The 20,944-nt window shown below is 37.7% G+C and overlaps 1 protein-coding gene across 1 annotated transcript in view; it reads right to left on the bottom strand.

The window, feature by feature from the left end:
* The window catches only part of GADL1 (glutamate decarboxylase like 1), a 168,822-nt gene that overhangs the window by 38,067 nt on the left and 109,811 nt on the right, over positions 1-20,944 (bottom strand). Inside the window, exon 14 of the mRNA XM_010354468.2 lies at positions 14,972-15,061. Within this exon, the coding sequence (XP_010352770.1) occupies positions 14,972-15,061 (90 nt within the window). The remainder of the gene's footprint in view (positions 1-14,971; positions 15,062-20,944) is intronic.

Genomic DNA, 20,944 nt, shown 5'->3' with positions numbered 1-20,944 from the left:
CAATGGGGTTATATACCCATAATCCCATCATAAATTGAAATTATTGGCCAGGTGCGATGGCTCACACCTGTAATCCCAGCACTTTGGGAGGCTGAGGTGGGCGGATCACAAGGTCAGAAGATTGAGACCATCCTGGCTAACACAGTGAAACCCCGTCGCTACCTAAAAAAATTAGCTGCGTGTAGTGGCCAGCGCCTGTAGTCCCCAGCTACTCGAGGCTGAGGCAGGAGAATGGCGTGAACCTGGGAGGCGGAGCCGAGATCGTACCACTGCACTCCAGCCTGGGCGACAGAGGGAGACTCCGTCTCAGGAAAAAATATATGGTAAGTCAAAACTGTATTTATTACACCTAACCTACCAAATATCACAAGTTAGCCCAATCTACCTTAAATATACTCAGACACTTAATCATCTAACAGGAAGCCTATTTTATAATGTTGCATATCTCATAGACTTTATTGAATACTGTACATTACATCAAAATTGCAAGTTTCTCACATTGGAAAGTTGAAAAATCCTTCGATCTAAGCATTCTGTTAGTCTTAAAGACCCTATCTTTATATATCTGTCTCCATCTATAGAGATACATAGATATACATAATCTTCAAGTCAGCTTTTGACCAGAAAATTCTAAATGAAGAAATGTGAATATATCAGAAAATATCACCGTAAAATGATATAACTTGGTTATCTATATTTAAAAAATGACTAAATTCTCTTTAATACAAAGGAAAAATCTGACTTTTTTTCCTAACAGAAAAAAAAATTATAGAATATTCCTATTACACTAACATCAAATCTCTAAATGAGGATACAGGATTTAAAATATTCCATAATTTGGTCAGAATAGCATAGAAAGTTTTTAACATTCACAAAAATTCAAATGCATATTTAGATTTGTTTATTAAATATATTAACATTTATCTTGAAGTGATTTTAAACTTCATACAAAACAAAAATGAAGATTTTTAAGTTTTTCAAAATTTAGTTATTTTTCATGTCCTCAGTTATCTAGTTTTAAGAACAGATTTTTAGATCTGAGTCACTGTCCCTACTCAAATTGTAAGAAGATACACAGTATAAACTAATTTCTAAGACATGATAGGATAGATTCTGGTGTGTAGACTCGAAGAGAAACCCTGTAAAATTTGTTAGATTACACTTAAAATGTAAAAGAAATATAACTCAAGAAAAGTAAAACTACAGGACCAGTGCATTAAAGCTCAGTTTGATTTTTCAGTTGACTTCCATTTTTATGGAAAAATAGAGCCAAGTGGAGTTACATTTTCTTTCTGACTATCTTTCATACTACTTGGTCCTTTATAATTTTTCTAAGCCCCTTGCTGAGTATTTAATTAGAGAAATCACTCGAAGGATACATCCCAAGCATCAAGAACAGTGGAATAAAATAGATGCTCAATAAATATATTTAATAGGTAAGTTCTCATGTGAATTCTATTTCTGATCATCTTCCTACACTTGTTAACTCACGTGATAGACGTGATTAGTACCAAACTAAACTGCCACAGTATTCTAGTCTACCTGAGTACACTTCAGTGTGTCAGCTCACCCCAGGTTGTACTGACAATCTCCTTTCAGAATTAGGCAGGTGATACGATTGATTAAAGCAAGCTCTGCTGTGGTATTGCCAGAATTTGAATTATTCCTATCCTTAAAACAGTGAGGCACTACCATTTCTAGAACATCCTGTAAGGCGGGACACTTTCATAAGAAACAGCATAATCCAAGGACAGATTGTAGGAAAAGTCTGACAATGGAGGTTTAGCCATCTGTAGTCACAACAGTAAATTGACTTTTTTTCATTCTGAACTGATTTGGCCAGCAGAACCAAAACTAGATAGCAACTTACAACCCTAACTCTGCTAGATTTATGCAAGACAGAGGAGGTAGTTCCCTCAAAGGCAACATTAGGAGAGCCATCAAAATGTTCATCTCCCCTAACATGTCTTCCTTATTAAGCTGTCCTTATCCTGAGAATTCCCCACACAGATCACTCATCAGAAGTGGTGGCTCTCGGCTCTTCCTGCACATCAAAAGCCAAATAAAAAGATGATCCTAGGTTTTTACTGCAGACCAACTCAATCACACTTTCAGGTTGAGTGGTCATATTCTGTAAAACTACAAGTGGGATAATGGACAAAGTATAAGAACAAAGATGTCTTCAGGAAGCCACCATAAGCATATAAGTTGTCCAAATTAAGTTCATGCCTTAATTCATTCAGCAAAATATTATGCATTTACTATGTGATAGCAACATCGTGAAAACATACAAGAACAATCAACCCCATTATTTAACATTCAGTACCAGGGCTTGCTTCATGGGTGTGCAACCTGTGCAGCTGAACAAGGCCCTGCCCTCAGAAGGGTATGCTTGGTTTAATGCTCAGCTGTCAGCATCTTAAGACTCTGGGTAATTTTGGAACAAGGAGCCCCACATTTTTATTTTGCATGAGTTTTTGTAGTAGCCAGGCTTGGAAGGTTGAAACTCAAATATGACCCTAGTGTGACACATTGTCCCCACCTTCTTCATCTCCCCTGCAATCTACTGTATCATAGGGAAATCGTAATGCGTCATCCCTGTGCTAAAATTCATCAGCTATTTTCTCCTATGCATTGTGTAATTTCTCAGTTTCTCTCGCCTCTAGCTTGACATAATCTTTTCCAACCGCCAACCCCCCACCCCCCACAATATTGCTTTACTATTGTAACTGCCGAGACAGGGGAAGAAAATGTGTCATAAAAGTATCTGAAAAGGATACTCATGCTCAAGTGCCAGGAAATAAGTCCTGGGAAAGCTGAGAGGCTGACCTTCTAATTTTAAATTGGAGTCACACATAAAAATTTGACTATTGGTTAGATGATATCGGTTAAAAGCTGTAAATGGCTTACAAAAGATTACATCATTCCCCATTCAGAGGAGGAAACAAATATATCTGGGGCCTCCAGGAGGAAATTGAACATGGGGCACCAAGAATGAAGAGGTGGTAGAATATAGGCACAAGACACCAGGGACAAAGAAAGAAAATATGAAGAGGTGGGAATGCTCAATTCACTCGCATTATTAACCTTGAGCACCAGGGATGTCAAGATGTGCAACCAGCACAGTCACACAAGCTCCTGAGCAGACAAGGGCCTCATGCTTGGTAATGCTCTACTGTTGCCATCTTGAAATTTAGTAGTTTCTGGAAAAGGAACCCCACATTTTTACTTTACACCAGGCTCTGCAGATTATGTAGCCTGTCCTACTTAGCACTATGTAAAGTGGTTAACATGTATTTGTCTAAATACATGTTAATACATGACTAAATACATGTATTTAGTCCCTGAAAATCCACAACATATTACTGCGATTTTTTTTTTTTTGCATGAGGAAACGGGCATGGAGTGGTAATGTACTTTGCCAAAAGGCACACCACGAAGAAGTGATGAAGCTGGAACTCGCATCCGGGTTTTTCTGACTGCCAAGCCAGTATGGTTTTTAATGACAGTGATAGGCTGGCTTTCCAAGTAAAGACAGGAGCAGGTGGCTCAGTCGGCTAGACTGCAGGGGACGTAAACAGGATTAGCAGAGGACAAGGTAAGAAGGTTGAGTAAATGAGATCACTGTAGTCCCTGAGTGATTATAGACTCTTTCCTATGGGGCAAGGGAGAAACATGAAAGTCACATATTTGAGAGTTGGACTTCAGGAATTCTATCGTGATAGTGTTACGGTATTTTGTTGAGCAAACAAAGCCATGAAGAATATCTGGGGCTCACATAGTCCTTCAAAAATATGAGGTAACAGGATGAATAATAATGAAAGCTACTGTTTATCAAGCGTTTACTCAGTGCCGGGCACAATGCTAAGCACTTTACAGTATTTAAGCATTATACCAGTCAATCCCCATCAAAGTTCTGTGAGGTAGGTAGTTTTTAACATATCCTTGTGTTATTGATGGAAAAAATAAAAGGAAAGCAAGTTTCAGTAATTTGTTCATGGTCATGCAGCCACTGAGTGGCAGAGGCATTATTCAGAATCAGTGATTTAATCTTCAATAAGAATAATGAAAACATGCCATTTTTAACTTAAAGCATTCTAAAATATATAAAAACTAAAAATGTTATTAAAGAATGCCATTTTACAAAGGATCCAGGAGGATAGAGTTTTAGCAGATTTGAGAACCTATTGTAAAGGAAAACCATTTAAATCCTTTGGTTCTTGGCTCAAAGAGATGCAGATCAATAGAACAGATTGGAAAACAAATAGTTTTTAAAATTGTAACACATAAGTACCCCAAAATAAAGTGTTAGGAGGAATTAATTAGAAAAACTGGATAATACTTTGAGGGAAATGATCAGGTTAGATTCATACTTTGCATGGTGCACTAAAATAACCCCTACATGGATTAAGGAGTTAAATACTAGAAAGTAAAGCCAGCAGGAGATGGAATTAGAATATCAGATTTGTAAGAAAACAGTAACTTCAGCTTTGAAGCAGTGGAATAAATTATGCAGGAAAATATTGACAGATTTGAATACATAAAAAAATTTAAAACTTCTGTACAGTGAAAAAACAGCAAGACTAAATACAAAGGACATTACACTGAAGGCAATATTTGCTTTCCGTGTTACAAAGACAGCTTTAAAACCCAAACCATGTTACCCTTATTCAAATTTACAAGGAAAACATCAGATTTCAAATATACTTAAAATATGAATAAATGGATACACTGATAATCATGAAGAATTGTTCAGCCTACCAACAATTAATACATATATGTGTAAAATAAACTTTAGAAAGGTAAAATATCCTATCTCAATAACTCCCCATACTCCCCTTATCCCTACAACACCCAATGTTGTCAGTTAGATTGAACCTGGTGTATGCATTCCTTACTGCTGGCATTGTAAATGTATGCAGACTTCTTAAAAAATCGTAATACTAAAGCTAATCAGGCTCAAAGTCGCATGAGTGTTTTTCATAGTCAGCAATTACATTTTGAGAATTTTATCTCCTGGAAATAATAGCAAAAGTAGATGTGAGCAAAAAAAGATGTTTATCTGTTATTGTTTACAGTGGCAAAATCCTGGAAACCTAAATGCCCCAAATTATGGGAATGGTTTTATAAATTATGAGAGGGACTACTTGTTAAATGGCTTGCCCCTCTATGAAGGTTTTTATTTTCAGGAGTTTGGTCCAAAGGGATGAGGAAAGAGACAGTGAAGTAGCTTGAGGGGAAAACAATATTATGTCATTTTTCATTGACACCTGGACATGTTTATCAATTGAGGGGGAAATAAGAATGAAATTTTGAGGAGAGAGGGAGAGAAGAAAGGACGGGAAGGGGGCGGGGAGAAGGAAGAGAATGGTGAGACTGCAGGTGCAGTGACCTCTGAGGCACAAGCCTCAAAGGCAAACGTGGAAAAGTTTGCTTTGGAGACAAGGGATGTGACTTCCTCTGAGAGAAAGTGGAAGAAAGAAACGTATTGGAACAATTTGATCCTCAGAATTTCTGACTTGAGTCTTTCTTGGTCTGGCAGAATCGGATTCCCTTGGCACCTGTGATGCTGTAATTCTGTACCATTTCACAGTTGTTCACTCAGCATTTAGTGTGTCATTTTCCAGCTATGACCAAAAACGTGAGCAAAAGTGCCACCAGGGGGCAGGCTGGGCACTGGCAAAGGACTTCAAAGAGACCATGGAAAAAAGTCTTTTGCTTTCAGCCCAGGGGTCCATTCTTTATTTTTGCAACAACAAATACTGCATCAAGTCCAGAGCAATTTCCTTAATGGTTGTGTTGTGGGTATGGATTTTGCTCCATAAACTCAAGTGTGCAAGAAATGTCACAGTACTATATTTTCTCTAAATTAAATCCAACTGCAAGCCACCATCCTAGGCAAGGCTGCTGAAAGTCACTCAGTCGTTATTACAGCTCCCACGGCCCCAAAGGATTCTGTAGAGGTAATGAGGATCTTATTCAGTGCTCATGTTTAGGTCATTGGTCCATCCAGTGAAATACTTATGACCTGAACCAACATGATGTCTTGGTACACTGTGACAGTGCTGTATCCTTATCTGTTAGGATATGGGCAGAAGTTCCAATGTCTGGAACACACGCAGAGACACACACACACACACACCCCCAGATAACTCCTTAGGTTACACAAAGCAGGGAAGCTGAGGATGATTCCTATCTGTAGAAATTGTCTCCTGCACCCTCCTCTGGCTTGAGGGAAATTTCTCCTCCTTCCTCCTGTGCCTGCCTCTTTGTTGCCTCTATGGTCTCATCATGGGCCAGCTTAGGCTACTAGAACATCTAGGAAGATGGACATCTTCAGAACGCACAAACCTCAGGAGAGGCATGAAGCCCAGAGGCCCTGTCTAATTCTCGGAATCTGGAAAGGAGAAAACACAAGACCAAAACGCACCCACACCTATATGTCTAAATTGTGTTGCCACATTTGCCACAAGGTTACAGTCCTTAAAATACCCACTTGACAGTCTGACAGCATGAGACAGTTTTCCGGTCGATGACAAAGCTCAAGCATCCCTCAAAGTCGATAGTGGGCCAACCCCAGAATTGTTGCTATGGAGGAACAAAGATGAAGAGACAAACTCTCATCTCAAGGAGCTTCTAGTGACACACACACAGGTAATCAAGGACTGATGAATTTAGGTAGGAATTGCAAGCTAAAAGCCTGAAGACCAGATGCCACTGACAAATGTGTATCACACATTTCTAAATTATTTTCCAATATTGGAAACATTAAAAACAGAGTTCATATAAGCATCTGTATATTATCTAGCTTCTCTTAAAAATAAGACTTGGCAACCCCGACCTGCATTCCTGCATGGCAATCATGATTAGGAGCTTGAGTAGAGGTTGTTCCCTATATTAGCTGGGGCCAATATACTTCAGTGTATCACAGTCCCCATCACTCCCTACTGTGTTATGCTCGGGCTCCTCTCATTTATGCTATTTGTCTAGCTTCTATATGTATTTGGGTTTGCAACTCGACTGAGTAAACCAAATAAAATCATAGAGACACAGCGGTAAGTGGCCCATAAGCGTTAATTAAGCTTCTGCTTTCCTCGATGTTCACCCTGATATATTTGGAAATTCAGAATTATTTCACTTAGACCTTACATGAACAGACACTAAAGAAAGACTTAAGTGATAAACTTGGCTCATGTGCAAATGTTACATGGAAAGCCATTGGCACTCCAGTACAGAGAATAGTATCCTTTTGCCTCATGTATGTGTGCAGAACAATAGACCTGATGTACAAAAACACGTTCGTGCAATGCAGCTTTAGCTGTTCCTTGGCCTCATTTCCCATGACTCATTTGAAGGTACCCAGTGTATCAGTGGGTCACAAGTGAACAAGTGTTTACTGTTGTGAGCTGTGGGTGGCCACTCCCATGAAAATTCCTCTGATAACTGGTCTCATCCTGGCCTTAGGCCCCTGAGGTTGGCCTCAGTCTGCAGTAAATGCCAGCTTCATTCTTCTCTATTTTAATTTTCAAGAGATAGGCCAAACTCAGAACGTATGCCACAATAAATTAGAACAGTCCAACAGAAACAAGAGAAGGGAGGCTGTTAAACTCAAGGAAAGAAATTTATCATGAGGACATCTGTACCTATCTGGCTTTTCTGGAGAGTTCGAGTTACTATCCATAAAACACTTATATCTATGAAAATGTTTAAAGACCACAAAACAACATTAATTAGCAAATAAGCAAAGTAATAAATTATTCATTGAAACATGCTATTAAATACAAAGGAAAACTCATCATGAACTTCCCCTTAAACATGCACATACAACAAGAATTGTATTGGTACTTTTGGTTGAAATTGTATAAATCCAGTGGAGTAAATTTAGAAAGACAACAATTAACAACTGGAAAAGAGATGAGCATAAAAGCAAGAAAAGCACTGAGTATTCCCTGCCCTGAATACATTCCCTGAAGCTGAAGGAACACTCCAGCTTCAGCTGATTGCTGAAACTGGCCATAATTTTATCAGAAGTACCTAAGTGGCTTCTTGACCCTTAGTTGCAGAAAGGCGTAAGAACAAAACTGATTACCATTGGAATGCATGACATAGTACATAATATCTCTACCTGACAGAATACTTAAAATAACATTTTTATATTAGCTTTTAATAGTTCAGGGAAAGAGCATATGATGTCTATGAAACACAGAATATTCATTAGCTAAGCATTCTTGAAATCTACATCCCAGCCACTATCCAAATAAGGGGAGCCTCTTAAGTCATATTTAGAACTATTTTCTTTAAAAGGCACTTTAAAGAGTCTAATATCAAACATAAATTTTAAAGAAACTACAACTTGAAAGTGATACCTACTAGGAAACAGGATTTTTTGAAGGATATACTCTAAATTCTGTAGCATAAGGTTTAAAAAAGAATCTAATCTTTGAACATTTTTTAAAGTGCTGCACCTTTGAAGACCCAGGTACTTTTAGTGCACAATTCAAAATTGAGTGATTGAATATAATGTCAAAGACTGACAAAAGAATCAGAATTCTGAAATACACACGCTTTCAATTGTTGTGAACTTGTGCACATGTGTGTACGCATATCTACGAGTCCCTAAGATCAGAAGACATTAGATACAGAACTGCTGTTGGAGTGGCTAGAAATACGTCCAGATACTAGACATGCAAAAACATTCAGAAAATGGGTAAGGAAAGAGATGCTAAAACTCTCCCTAAAATCCAAAGCAGCAGCCTGTGTGGATGTCTTCACTGTGAGGTTTCCACAGTGACATTTCCACATCACCCTACCAAGATTATGCAGTCTCATCTTCAAGTGCTATTAATCAGAAACCTGCCAGGGAGAATACTAAATTCTTAAGATATCTGGGATATCATCAAGTTTTATCACCAAACAATAAAACAAACCCATCAAGTAGATTTTTAAGATTTATTTCCCCTCTACTATTGAGAAAGGAGCCTGTTATAAATAACATTAGTCACAAATCTGTAGGTCAGCAAATGAAAAAAAACAACCATACATGAATACGAAAAGACAGCTTGTTAATTACTTTTAAGAATGTAAATTTTGTTGGCATAATGTAGATTTATGAAATATTGACAAAAGAAATCTTCTACATCAGAGTACCAAGTAATGACAGGACTAAAACAAATGAGTGGATTTTTCAATTACGTTCTCTGGGTCTAACATTTCCCATCTTATCTTTGCATTCTATCCTCTCAACTTCCTCGTTCTCAATATCTGATCACTATCGGGCAGCTTCAGAAGAAGCAAACATACAAACTTATTTCGGGAAGTTACTTTAGAAAGCAAAGTATAGGGCTGGGTGCGGTGGCTCACGACTGTAATCTCGGCACTTTGGGGAGGCCAAGGTTGGGTGAATCGTGAGGTCAGGAGTTGGAGACCAGCCTGGCCAACATGGGTAAAACACCATCTCAACTAAAAATATGAAAAATTAGCTGTGTGTAGTGGTGAGCAGCTGTAATCCCAGCAACTCGGGAGGCTGAGGCAGGAGAGTCAGTTGAACCCAGGAGGCGGAGGTTGCAGTGAGCCAAGATTGTGTCACTGCACTCCAGTCTGAGCAACAGAGTGAGACTCCATCTTAAAAAAGCAAAACAAAAAAAAGCAAAGTATAACTCTACCACAATGCCGGAAGCTTTCAGGGAAACCTAGGAAGCCTATTGAAGATCACTATGAACCACCACTAGCAATGCCTCTAAACTTAAAACCAATGCAGATACTGTGTGTATTTTAGCAAGGAGGGAGAGATGGGAAGGGATGACATATTGAACACAATACCTGGGAACATGTCATAAGAGAAAATAGTTTGCAAACTAATCGATTGAATATTGTATAATCCTTAAAGAATGGTACAAGAAGATTAAAATATATTTTAATATTTAAAACTTTAAAATTCTTCCTTACAAAAATTTTGTTAAATCTACATACTATATTTCTCAAGTAATACATGTGGATAATTTTAAAATGGTAAAAACATACCATATTGGGATTAATGCTTAATTTTTCTGGCTCTTGGGAAATACCTGGTTGAAACCTGGATAACTTCTGTCTAGATAAAGCACTCGGGGAAATTTGTGGCTTCATTGGATCAATTACTCCACTAAAGTGTCATTTTAATATTGTTATTTTCATAAACATACACTAATTATAGAAAATCTTCAAACTGAAGATAAATATAAAATCACCTACAATTTTAAAATATTTTGGCACCTCTTTATGTACCCTTAAAGCATACACAGTATATGTACTTAAGTATGTACATTTAATCATAAAATTTCTATTAGTATACTACAGTGGCTGTTTTAAACCCCTTTTTAATATGAATTATTTTGAAACAATTTATTCTGCACATGACAAATTTGTTTATAAGTTATGTACTAAAATTTAACCGGTTCTGTATAGTTGAATATTTAGTTTCTTCTGAAATATTTGCTATTTTAAAATGCTTATGAATGTCTTAGTAGCTTTCCCCCAATATTTCTATAACTATTTTTAAATAATACATTTTTAGAAAAGGAATTTGCTGAAAAAAATGAAATTAAGATATTTGATATGTTTTATAAAGTTGCTTTTCAGAAAAATGGTACAAAATTTACCCAAGAACAGCTTACAGGAGTCTCCTGACGCTCACCAACAGTAGATATCAACATTGAAAACACAGTGATTTGTCAATTTGATTAGTGAAAGATATCCATTACCCAGTTTCCAGTGTTTCCTAACTCCTCTGGCCCAATTTACTCAGTACAATAAATCACATAGGTTGAGTTAGAAAAGTGCCTTAGGATCAGACATGGAGGGCTTTGGATGTCAAAGAGACAAGATTCAATTGATAAGATATATGATAAGATTTTATTCTGTGGGACAGTGGTTCTCAAGGAAATGCTATTACATGTCTAGGGAATATCTAGGAAATTTGGGCAAATGCTTTGGATTTTCGTGATCTTAGGGGGTTGCTACTGGCATTTAGTAGGTGGAGACCAGAGGTGTCAGCTGCCCTGCACTGTGTAGAGTAATCTTGAGTGACATTGAACTGTCCCATGTTTTACACAACTTTTCAAATGTCCTAGTAGAAATGCATGAGGTCAGAAGCCTGATTATAATTATTCAAGCACAGAACCTGTTTTACGTACCAATGACAAATATTTTGTGGCCATTTTTAATAGTTTTCTACCGTGTAAAGCAAGGGAAAAATGATTTCTGCAGAGTATTCGCAAAAGTTGTTTATCATTTTTGAAAAGTTATATCACTAATACCATACTGTTGCTGTTATTTTCATCACCATCACCTACTTATAATGTGCATTCATAAATAGCCTACATTCATTGTGTTTCTAGGAGTATATGTAAGAATCTTATCACTTCCTCATGTCTTCCAGTACTGTCATGCTTAAGCATTTATATAATAAAATTTTTATTATAAACTTTCACATTGTATTATAAAGTCTTATGTTGCCCTTTACAAAACTGCCTATAGGGAGGTCATGTATTCCATTGGTTTCATCTTAGAAGAGTAAAGGGTATATTCTCCTAAATATTGTATTTTACTATAAATAGTGGTCATTGACTCTGACAGGGTTGAGACCTGTTGCTATATGGGACTAGGGGACGGGAAGCAAGTCAGACTTCCAGCCAGAAGAGTGACATGATGAAGCAGAGATGGAGGTAAAGAGGGGCTGACAGTGGAAAAAAAAAAAAAAAACTGGAAAAGGAGATGGCAGGAGGCAAAGAGACCAGAAAATGAGACAAATACAATCTAAGGAAGTAATGAAGACGTAAGATATCATTAATGAGTGAGTCAGAAAAAGAGGAGCATCTTATGGAGGGCATCTTGAAGAGAAGTCATTGGAACTCAGTGATCCAGTATCACAGTGTCATTGTATTGTTAGCCCACAGACTAAATTGTGTTCTCAAATAGTCTCACGTTTGTGCACATACTTGCAAGCACACATGTACACTTATACCCTCTAACTCTCCAGGTTCATTACCAAATAATCCCTCTCCCCTTCTGCCGCCAAATGGAAGATTTTATCACACCAGTGATTCTGAAATCTGACGGCTCAGCCTGACATGAGTCTGCATCAGAGGGGCAAAGCCTCATTTGTGATTCTCTATTCAAGATAAACCCTAAAATAAATTTCAAGTGTGCTTTAAGTGCACTACAGGTTGTAAATCATACACTTGCATTCTCATTCTACAGTAAGCATAAAACCACATAAACAATATGTATGTATATATATACATATATACACATATGTCTCCCTTCCCCCTTGCCAAATTCATGCAGACACCTCGACTTGCAGGAGGAGAATGATAGGGAAATTAAGAAACTCAGGATCACTGATAATTTGTCTGCAGCAGGCATTTTTTTTCTATTCAGTAGCAACTATAACAAATGAAGCTGTTACTAGATCAGGCAATGGTTGTAAATGGCAGAAAAGCATTTCCAAAATTAAGGGATGGAGAGTCCAAGATGGACAGTAAAGAAAATAAACTGGCTATTTACCGTATGATCCACTTTGGCAAATATTGGGGATAAAAGAGAATGTCCCAATTCCTGTTCAATTTCCAATTAAGATAAAAAGTGCATTACACGCTGGGTGCGGTAGCTTACGCCTGTAATCCCAGCACTTTGGGAGGCTGAGGCGGGTGGATTACCTGAGGGTCAAAGCCTGGCCAATATGGTGAAACCTCATCTCGACAAAAATACAAAAACTTGGCTAGGCATGGTGGTGGGTGCCTGTGATCCCAGCTACTCGGGAGACTCAGGTGGGAATCACTTGAACCTGGGAGGTGGAGGTTGCAGTGAGCAGAGATCGCGCCATTGCACCCCAGCCTGGGTGACATAGCAAGACTCCATCTTGGGAAAAATGCATTATATTCTGTATTCATACTCAATTTCAATTTTTTAAAAAATTGAAAGTAAACCAAGAGTAAAAAGTCCCCAAACATGAGTATCTAGTTATTCTAATTCCTATCAGTCCAACAGTACTGAGTTAGTGAAACACAAATATCATATTCTTCATGGGTTTTCTTAATGAAAAAACAATTTCTAGCTTAGTGAGAACAAGGGTGACCATATCTTAACTTGTAATTTCTTTCCCTACCCTACCAAAAAGTCAGCCACATTCCATCAAAGTGAAAAAATGTTCCTTTAAATTCCCACATTGTCCAGTTCCTGTTTCTCTTCATGAGTTACTTAACATCTGATATGTATTAAGCACGTTGCTATTTTGCATGTGACAAAAATTTAAGACAAATGCCAAGGTCTATGCTAACTGCCTGAAATAGGTAAGGGCACAGATAACACCATCTCTCCCCATCTTTGCTACCTGATAATGTTTGATAAGAGGTAGAAGACTTCTGTATTGGTCATCTATTATGTTACAGGTTAGGAGGTTTGAACCATGAATAAACAGAAAATGACCTGAAGCTAAAAGGACATGCTGCCAAGTGAGGCAATCAGTGACCATGACTTAAAGGCTCTGCCCTCTTCCTTCTAATTAGACTGGGGCAAACATCCCAAGCTCTTTGCCATGGGAGACAAGGCTCCATGACCCTCCCTCTGCCTGTTACTCTTCTCACCTCCCATCACTGCTTCTTTGCACCCCTATGGTCGTGGAACCACATTCTCCTCTTGAGCCTGAGTCCTCATGCTGTGATTCTTCCTGGAATCTACTTTACAATTGTCCCCTGACTGGCATCTGCTTATTGTTCAAAACTCAGCTCTAGTATCACATTGGGGTAGATGCCCTTTCTACTTTCACTGGCACAGTTAATCTCCATTCAGGCACTTCTTGGTTACTTCGTGATTGTCTCTTTACTCGTTGTCTCTGGGAATATTGAGTTTCTCAAGGGCGGAGACTCATCCTTTTGATGTTTGTATTTCCAGTGCATAGTACAGTGGACATCAGCAAATGTTTGTCGCTTATCTGAGCACGGAGTTTTTTGTTGTTTTGTCTTCTAAAGTCTATGGACCACAAAAATTGCTTTAAAAAAATCCTTTTCCCCTGAGGGTAAGGAGGGGTTTGCAAGTCAGAGCTTTTACTAACCAGGGTCATAAAGTCAGCTGTGCTGACTTGATCTCACTCAAGAGGGTAGGGATTGCCTGATTTTGATGGTGCTAGCCCGTGAGAATTTGCACTCCACATGTCAAGACCACATAATCCCCAGTGGAACTTCCATGGGTTCACTTTCAATATGCATTATGTTCATACATCTGGAAAGTGGGATCAAATAGTGTTACTCGCGAGACTCCATAGTTCTTGGAAATCTGAATTAGAGGCAGGATTATAACTGGCAAGGCCATGCTAGGCGGGGAGTAGATGAGACACAAGCAGTCCCTAGAGCCTGGGGCCTCTTATTACACTGTATGATCAGCCCCGACAGCTGTGTGTGAAGACACTTCCAAGCACATTTTGTTCGATATTCAACTGAAACCCATTGCTAGCATCTGTCTTCTCTTCTATGTAATCCCCTTGGGTGTAAGACATAGGGCCTTTGTTGAAGACAGAAGGTCTCACGCTCACAAAGAGTATCAGATTTAGACTTTTAACATTATTTCCAAGTAAGGTGATACAACAGCCCAGATGCAGTAGCAGAGTTGAAATAAGTAGTCATTCATCACACAACTCTAACCTTGTGTCCCATGACCAGATGCTACTTCCTGAAGTACACTGTGAGCCAGAACTTCTAACAAATTCCATAATTATCTTACAAACAACCAATTGTTTTGAGTGTGTGTGTCAACCATGTTAATTTGTTAAATGTAAACAACGTCTACAACTGTTTGGCCTGTCATTACTTTTTAACGAACTAGAAGACACTTCTCTAGATGAGGGCCTAGCAAGCACAGAATTATTTATAGGATCAACAGATAATGTGTACTGAATCAACTTCATCAAAAAGAAAAATACCATTTACTTATTACTTACCAAATTAAGTTTTGCCCAGAACTCAGGCCCTTCTTCCATCTCTCTGAGGCTCGGTGGAATGTACCAAAAGCAAATATTGGCATATTCAGGCTGAGAATTAGAAAAAATTTAAAATTGTTATCCTAAGATTTATCTTAGATTGCAATTAAACAAAGACTTTGAAAACTTAAGTTTCTTTGAGTTACCATGTGTATAAAACTTCAACATATCACAATCTTAGAGTAACAATCCCTTCTGCCTTCTGATAACATCCTATTTAAAAATTTCTTCTCCATAGTGTGCACCTAGCGGGCTCTTTCATCTTAATGTGAAAAGAGCAGGAAAAATAAGTTTGAAGCTGACTCAACCCAGGTTTGATTGTCAGTGCCTGCTTACATATATGCTCAGAGATGCCCTGGATCCTTTCTCTCCAACACTGATCCTTAAGTTATTTGCTATATCAGAGGCTTCCAATAATTATTTTTCTTAAGGCAGCCAAAGTTGGCCCCTACACCTGACAAATGCAAAAGCTTTGATTACCTGTGAGTTAATAGCACACTATGCTTGGACTTCACTAACCAGCACTACCATGATTCTAGCCAATACTGCTTTTGAAAAAAGAGCATCACCTTGACTCCCGGCTCTCAAATATCAGTAAAAGTGTGAATAAGCTAGGAGACCTATTCAAAATGTAGATTCTGAGTTCCTATGTTCAAAATGTCCAGTGTCTGAGTCCATCCCAGAAAAGGCTAAAGAATTGGCAGTTTATGAAGCATGTCAAGTGATTCTGAAGTGGGCAGTGTATGTTCTATGAGAAACTCTCATCTACGCTAAGTAACCATAACCCAGTCATCTTCCCTGCTGGTCTGTTTTTCTATCAGACATGATTTGCTGAAATGTGGGACTGTATTCTAACAGGCTTTAGCCCAGCCTTTGTCATGCAGACAAGGCTTTGTCCTCACTGGACGAAAACATAGGAAGTGCCACGACCAAAAGACTTGTACTCAAGACGAGGAAATTTGGGACATTATGTTGGGGGTTCACAAATTAGACATACAGAATTGTATTCAGGAAAGATTGAGTCATACACATCTTCCTCATTGTCAGTTTCACACTGACAATATTTGAACTGATTTTCATTTTCTGCCATAAACAGTTTTGTAATAACCAATGTTATAACAGTTCTCTAACCATCAGAATTATGCTCTAGTATATAAAGTTTCAAAGCATTTCATAAAGAAGAAAGACCTATCATCTCATATCTCAAACTCAAGACTAGTGAGAGAGAAAATATATATGTAATATAAATATATAATGTATGTATTATATATATAATGTTTTGAGTTTAGTGGATTTTAAATCATAAGTGAATGCCCAGAAACATTCCCAGTTCAACAAGGTAAGTTCTTGATCTTATCCTTTCATTTCTGAAATTGTTAATATTCTTATTGGACTTGACAAGAGAAGAGCTATAAGTCTTCAAAATAAACAGTTAAAAGTGAAACACTAATTCAACTCAATTTTTGCAAACATTTATGAGACTACAATCATTCTTACAAATTACACAATTTATACGTGGATTTCTGATGTTTTGAAAGTAATGGCAAAAACTGCAATTACTTTTGCAGCACTGTCACTAGATTGTGTTATGTCAGTTATCGATTTATTGCCTTAGCTACAAATCTACCCTTTTTGAGGGTCCTAAAATAATGTAGGTGGACTCTGCAGATATTTCTCCCTTGACATCTGGTCCAATCTTAGACTTTGTCAGCAGAGGGTGCTGGAGAGACACTGGAGAAGGAAGGACGAATGCCTTTCTGGTGTGCTCACTTCATGGGTCTCCTACAGAATCTGTGGTTCTTTTCAGCAGCACTGGTAACCAGAAACCAGAGCACATCCCCACCCATCGACCTCAGCAGCTTCCCCCAGTACACCCCTTTCAGGTGGCATCAGGTAGCATCACAGCTGACAGGCAGCAAGTGAAGGGCCCATAAATGGCTTTTCCTGGCATACTCCCCTTAGGTGGTTTCATGAGATACCAGCTAGGCACCTTGCCTTGGATGACTTCTTTGGCACTCCTGGGTAGCTCGCAGTGATTTCCAAATTGTGGCATGGCCCCTGTGGATGGCTTTCCTCAGCTCAGCAATCCAGACTAGATTTCTAGTGAGTACCACTAATGTAACACCTCAGTAAATTTGTTATCCCATGAGCCAAGGTCATACTATCTCTGAAGAGGTCTAGACCTCAGTCCTGCGAAGGGATGGCCTTTCTCTTGGGTGCTCTATCTCAGTTCCAGGAGTGGTGGCTGCTCTCTATATCTGCTACTCCTGTTCATTTTTAGGTTTTTCATTCTCTTATGAAGCAATCCTCCATTACTCCAATCCCTTGTTAATAATTCTTGGTACTACATTTCCCACTTTACCATGGAGTTCTTGTCTTCTGAATGGACTCTAATATGTGTCACCAAATTTGTTATTCCCTTTCATTTGCATAGGAACATTACAAAACAGTTTACGATGTTTTATCTGCTGTTATAGGTTCTATATTTTACAAGGTAGGACTTAGATCTTTTACATTTTTTAGCAAGTTTGTTTAGCGATAGATCTGATTCCTTTTGCCCAAACACTTTTAGAATGGAATGGCTTCAGTGCTTACAACATTTGAAAGCTTATTAAGTCCTTCTGACAGTTCATTTCATTGGAAGACATTTGCTGCTTCATTTGGAGTATCTTTGCTTTGGTAATTTCCCAAATTATTGAGTTGAAAAACATATCTTTGAATTTCTGCAAAAATATGAGTTTTTCCTGTCTCTGCCTACCTGTAGCTTGTATTTTACATAATTTTTAAGAGACTTCAAGGCACTGAGTATTTTCAGAGTAAAAACATTTATACACCACTTCATTCTAATTGCTTACATATATGAAAGTCTGACTTCTTGGGTGTCCTGAGAACACATTTAGACTATGTTCTAAAATCCACAAAAGAAAGAAGGTATTACAGGAGTCCACGTGAACCCTAGTGAAGGGTACAAAAACTCCGTAGCAGCAAGTGCATTATCATAATCTTTAAAAATTCACAACAAAAGAGTAACGTGCCATTAAAGAAGAGTTTGAATACATTTTATACTGGTTTTCAAACAAAAAATATATAAAGTTCTTTATCAATTTCAGGAAGAATTATCAAATTTTGAGACCATTTGGGAAAGAAATTAGTGGTCACTAAGAGGTAGCAGCAGCTCACATTCTGAGTCATATCAAAAGAAATTAATCTCCTTCGCTTATAATGTCATTAGATCAGAATAATAAAAACAAAGCTAGCACTGTTTTTTTAATAAATATATATGCAGAATCCAGCACACAGATTCAGACAATCATGCAAATATAGACTGAAGGAACAGCTGGAATGGTGAATTTTAATTGACTTCAAGCTTATTAGGTGTTAAGGCTTTTTGTGCTATCCAGTGCTGTCTTTGAAATTTTTCAGTAGTCTAATCTTAAGTTTTGGAGTTGGAAGGATGTGGCTTTGAATTTCAACTTCATCAGATCTTTGCTGGAATGAGTATCAAACTTTCTCAGTTTCTGCTTCCTAAACTGTAAAATGTAGATGATGATGTCTGCTCCACAGGGTTGGTTTGATGATGAAAGAAAAAATGTGTTTTCAAAATTTAGTGCCATATCTGGCACACAGCAAGCACTGTAGTCAGTGACTATTATTTGGGGCCATAATGGTAAAAAGAGATGTCTTTTAAAGTGAATGAGTAGCTCCATTAAAATGTGTACTAGTGAGGTACATCACTATGTTAACTTCTTGCTAATATATTTGAAGGGAAACATTAATGTCCAACAAGGGATAACCAAGCTGTCCAACTTAATAAGCAAAACTTTCTGTGTTATAGATATTGACTAGGCATCGGGACAAGAAAATGACTAACACTTTCTGAACTTGGAATGAATAGAGAACAGTGTACTAAAGAGAGGTGAAGCTAGAATTGAAGATGGGAGTTATGTCATGAAGGACTTCTTATATGACATGCTTGGAAGCTTGGGCTTGATTCTAGAGGAAGATGGAGTCACTGGAGAGTTTCACTACTCTAGGAAATAGATCTCATTTTCAAAAAGCTGCTCTAGCAGCAGTGTGGAGGTTAGGCTGGAGGGATCTGAGACTGGAAGGTGGGACACAAGTTAGGAGATAGTACCAACCTGAAGAGTGATGTAGATCTTGAACTAAGGCAGTGGTTTTGGGAGTGGAGAAGACTAAGCATTCAAGATGTATTTAGCGGGGCGGAAAAGGAGATAGTAAGAACAACATCAAGACTTTTGCTTGGGTGGATCATAGCTCTAATGACCAAAAGAAGAAAGTAGAATTTTGGTAAGGAAAATACTACACTTAAGCTTTAGAAATGTTGAATTTGAGGTGTCTGTGGCATCTAGGTGAAAATTTCAGGATATATTCATATACAAAGGCCTAGAGTTTAGGAGCTAAGTTGAGGATGAGGAGATATAAAGAGGCTATTGATAACAAAGTTCTGGATGTGAAGAAATTTCAGGGAGACTGTGTGGCCAAAGATGAGAGTGTAGAAGAATATTTAAGGGGGTGCACTGATGAAAAGACCCTTAATGTGGAGACTGAAAAGAACAAGTCACATGGAATGAGAGACTGGGAAAGGAAATCAAAGAAACTAAGACAGGGGAGACTATCCAAGAGATGGAGTAAATGGATAACATGATGCTACAGAATTTCAGCAAGATGAAGATTAAAATATGCATTGGATTTAGCAATTAGGAGGTAGTTGTAATCTAATACAACTAACAAGATAACAATGTAAGAAAAAATCACAATTGCTTGATACATATTAGTAGGTTCACTATTAGAACATGAATAATTAGAGCTATCTGGAAGAGGAATGAACTAGTGAATTCTCTGCAAATAGGAAATATTCAATCGGAGGTTGACCACTTGTTAACAGATACTGTTAAGATAGCTTTCCTGCATTGTGCAGGAAGTTGACTATATGTCCTCGAAGATCTTCTGTAGCTCAAAGTTGATGAAACATTAATAACTCCATTAATAACTTCTCCTAGTGTAGACCTTGAGAAAAAAAAATTGAATAATTAGGAATCTCCCAAGAGATAAAAATAAAATATGTGAATGATAGTATAAGAATGAATATACCTCTAGGAAACATCTATTAGATCTTAGATCCAACACAGAAAAAGAGATGATTTTCAGAGGCCTATGAATAATTCAGAATTCACTTGAAATAATAACTTTCAATCATCTTCAGGAAATGTATTTTTGTTCTTTTCAGGAAAAAAAATTCATCTACAATTTCCAATGTTCCACTTAACTTTCTCCTTGCTGTTAGACAACAGTGACACATGTACTCTCTCAAATACATGTACATATACATATAGAAACATATGAATGCATATATAAGCAAAAAGACTATCAACTTAATACTTATATGTGACATTCAAGGTCTAATTCTGCTTTATTTCTTGGGTGTAATGAAAAGTGGCAAATGCAGATCACACACAAAAATTCTTACAGCAGGAATTCTGGAAAACCATTTAGAAAATCACCTTCACTGCTTGTAGGCCAGCTGCCTCCCACAGATGAAAAATCCAGGGGCAGAAGGCTGACTAATAATTAAATCCTACCTTAGCTTTCATGGCAAGGACTTGAGTGTTTGCAATTTCCTAATGATACTGGTAAGTGGTTCCTCTCTTTTCTAAACCTTTAGGAAGAATATATAAACAACTTTTTCATCGGCCCATCTTTATTCTCACTTTCAGCTCTATCAAAAAACTGTACAGTTCTAATGTGTACAGGACTTTTCATAAGCGCTATAGCTCCCATCACCAGAGAAAATAACTCAAATTTGAGAAAATAGGAAACTCAGACCTGAGAAAATATAAAGTAATCAAACTCAATTCAAGTAAAATAACTGCTTTTTCTCCCATACATGCTTAGGTATGCACCTCTAAAAACTAT

Source organism: Rhinopithecus roxellana, chromosome 1 (genome assembly GCF_007565055.1).
Source record: "Rhinopithecus roxellana isolate Shanxi Qingling chromosome 1, ASM756505v1, whole genome shotgun sequence".
Classification (NCBI taxonomy): Eukaryota; Metazoa; Chordata; class Mammalia; order Primates; family Cercopithecidae; genus Rhinopithecus; species Rhinopithecus roxellana.
The sequence above is the reverse complement of the archived record's forward strand: the minus strand, read 5'-3'. Positions and strand labels throughout refer to the sequence as shown.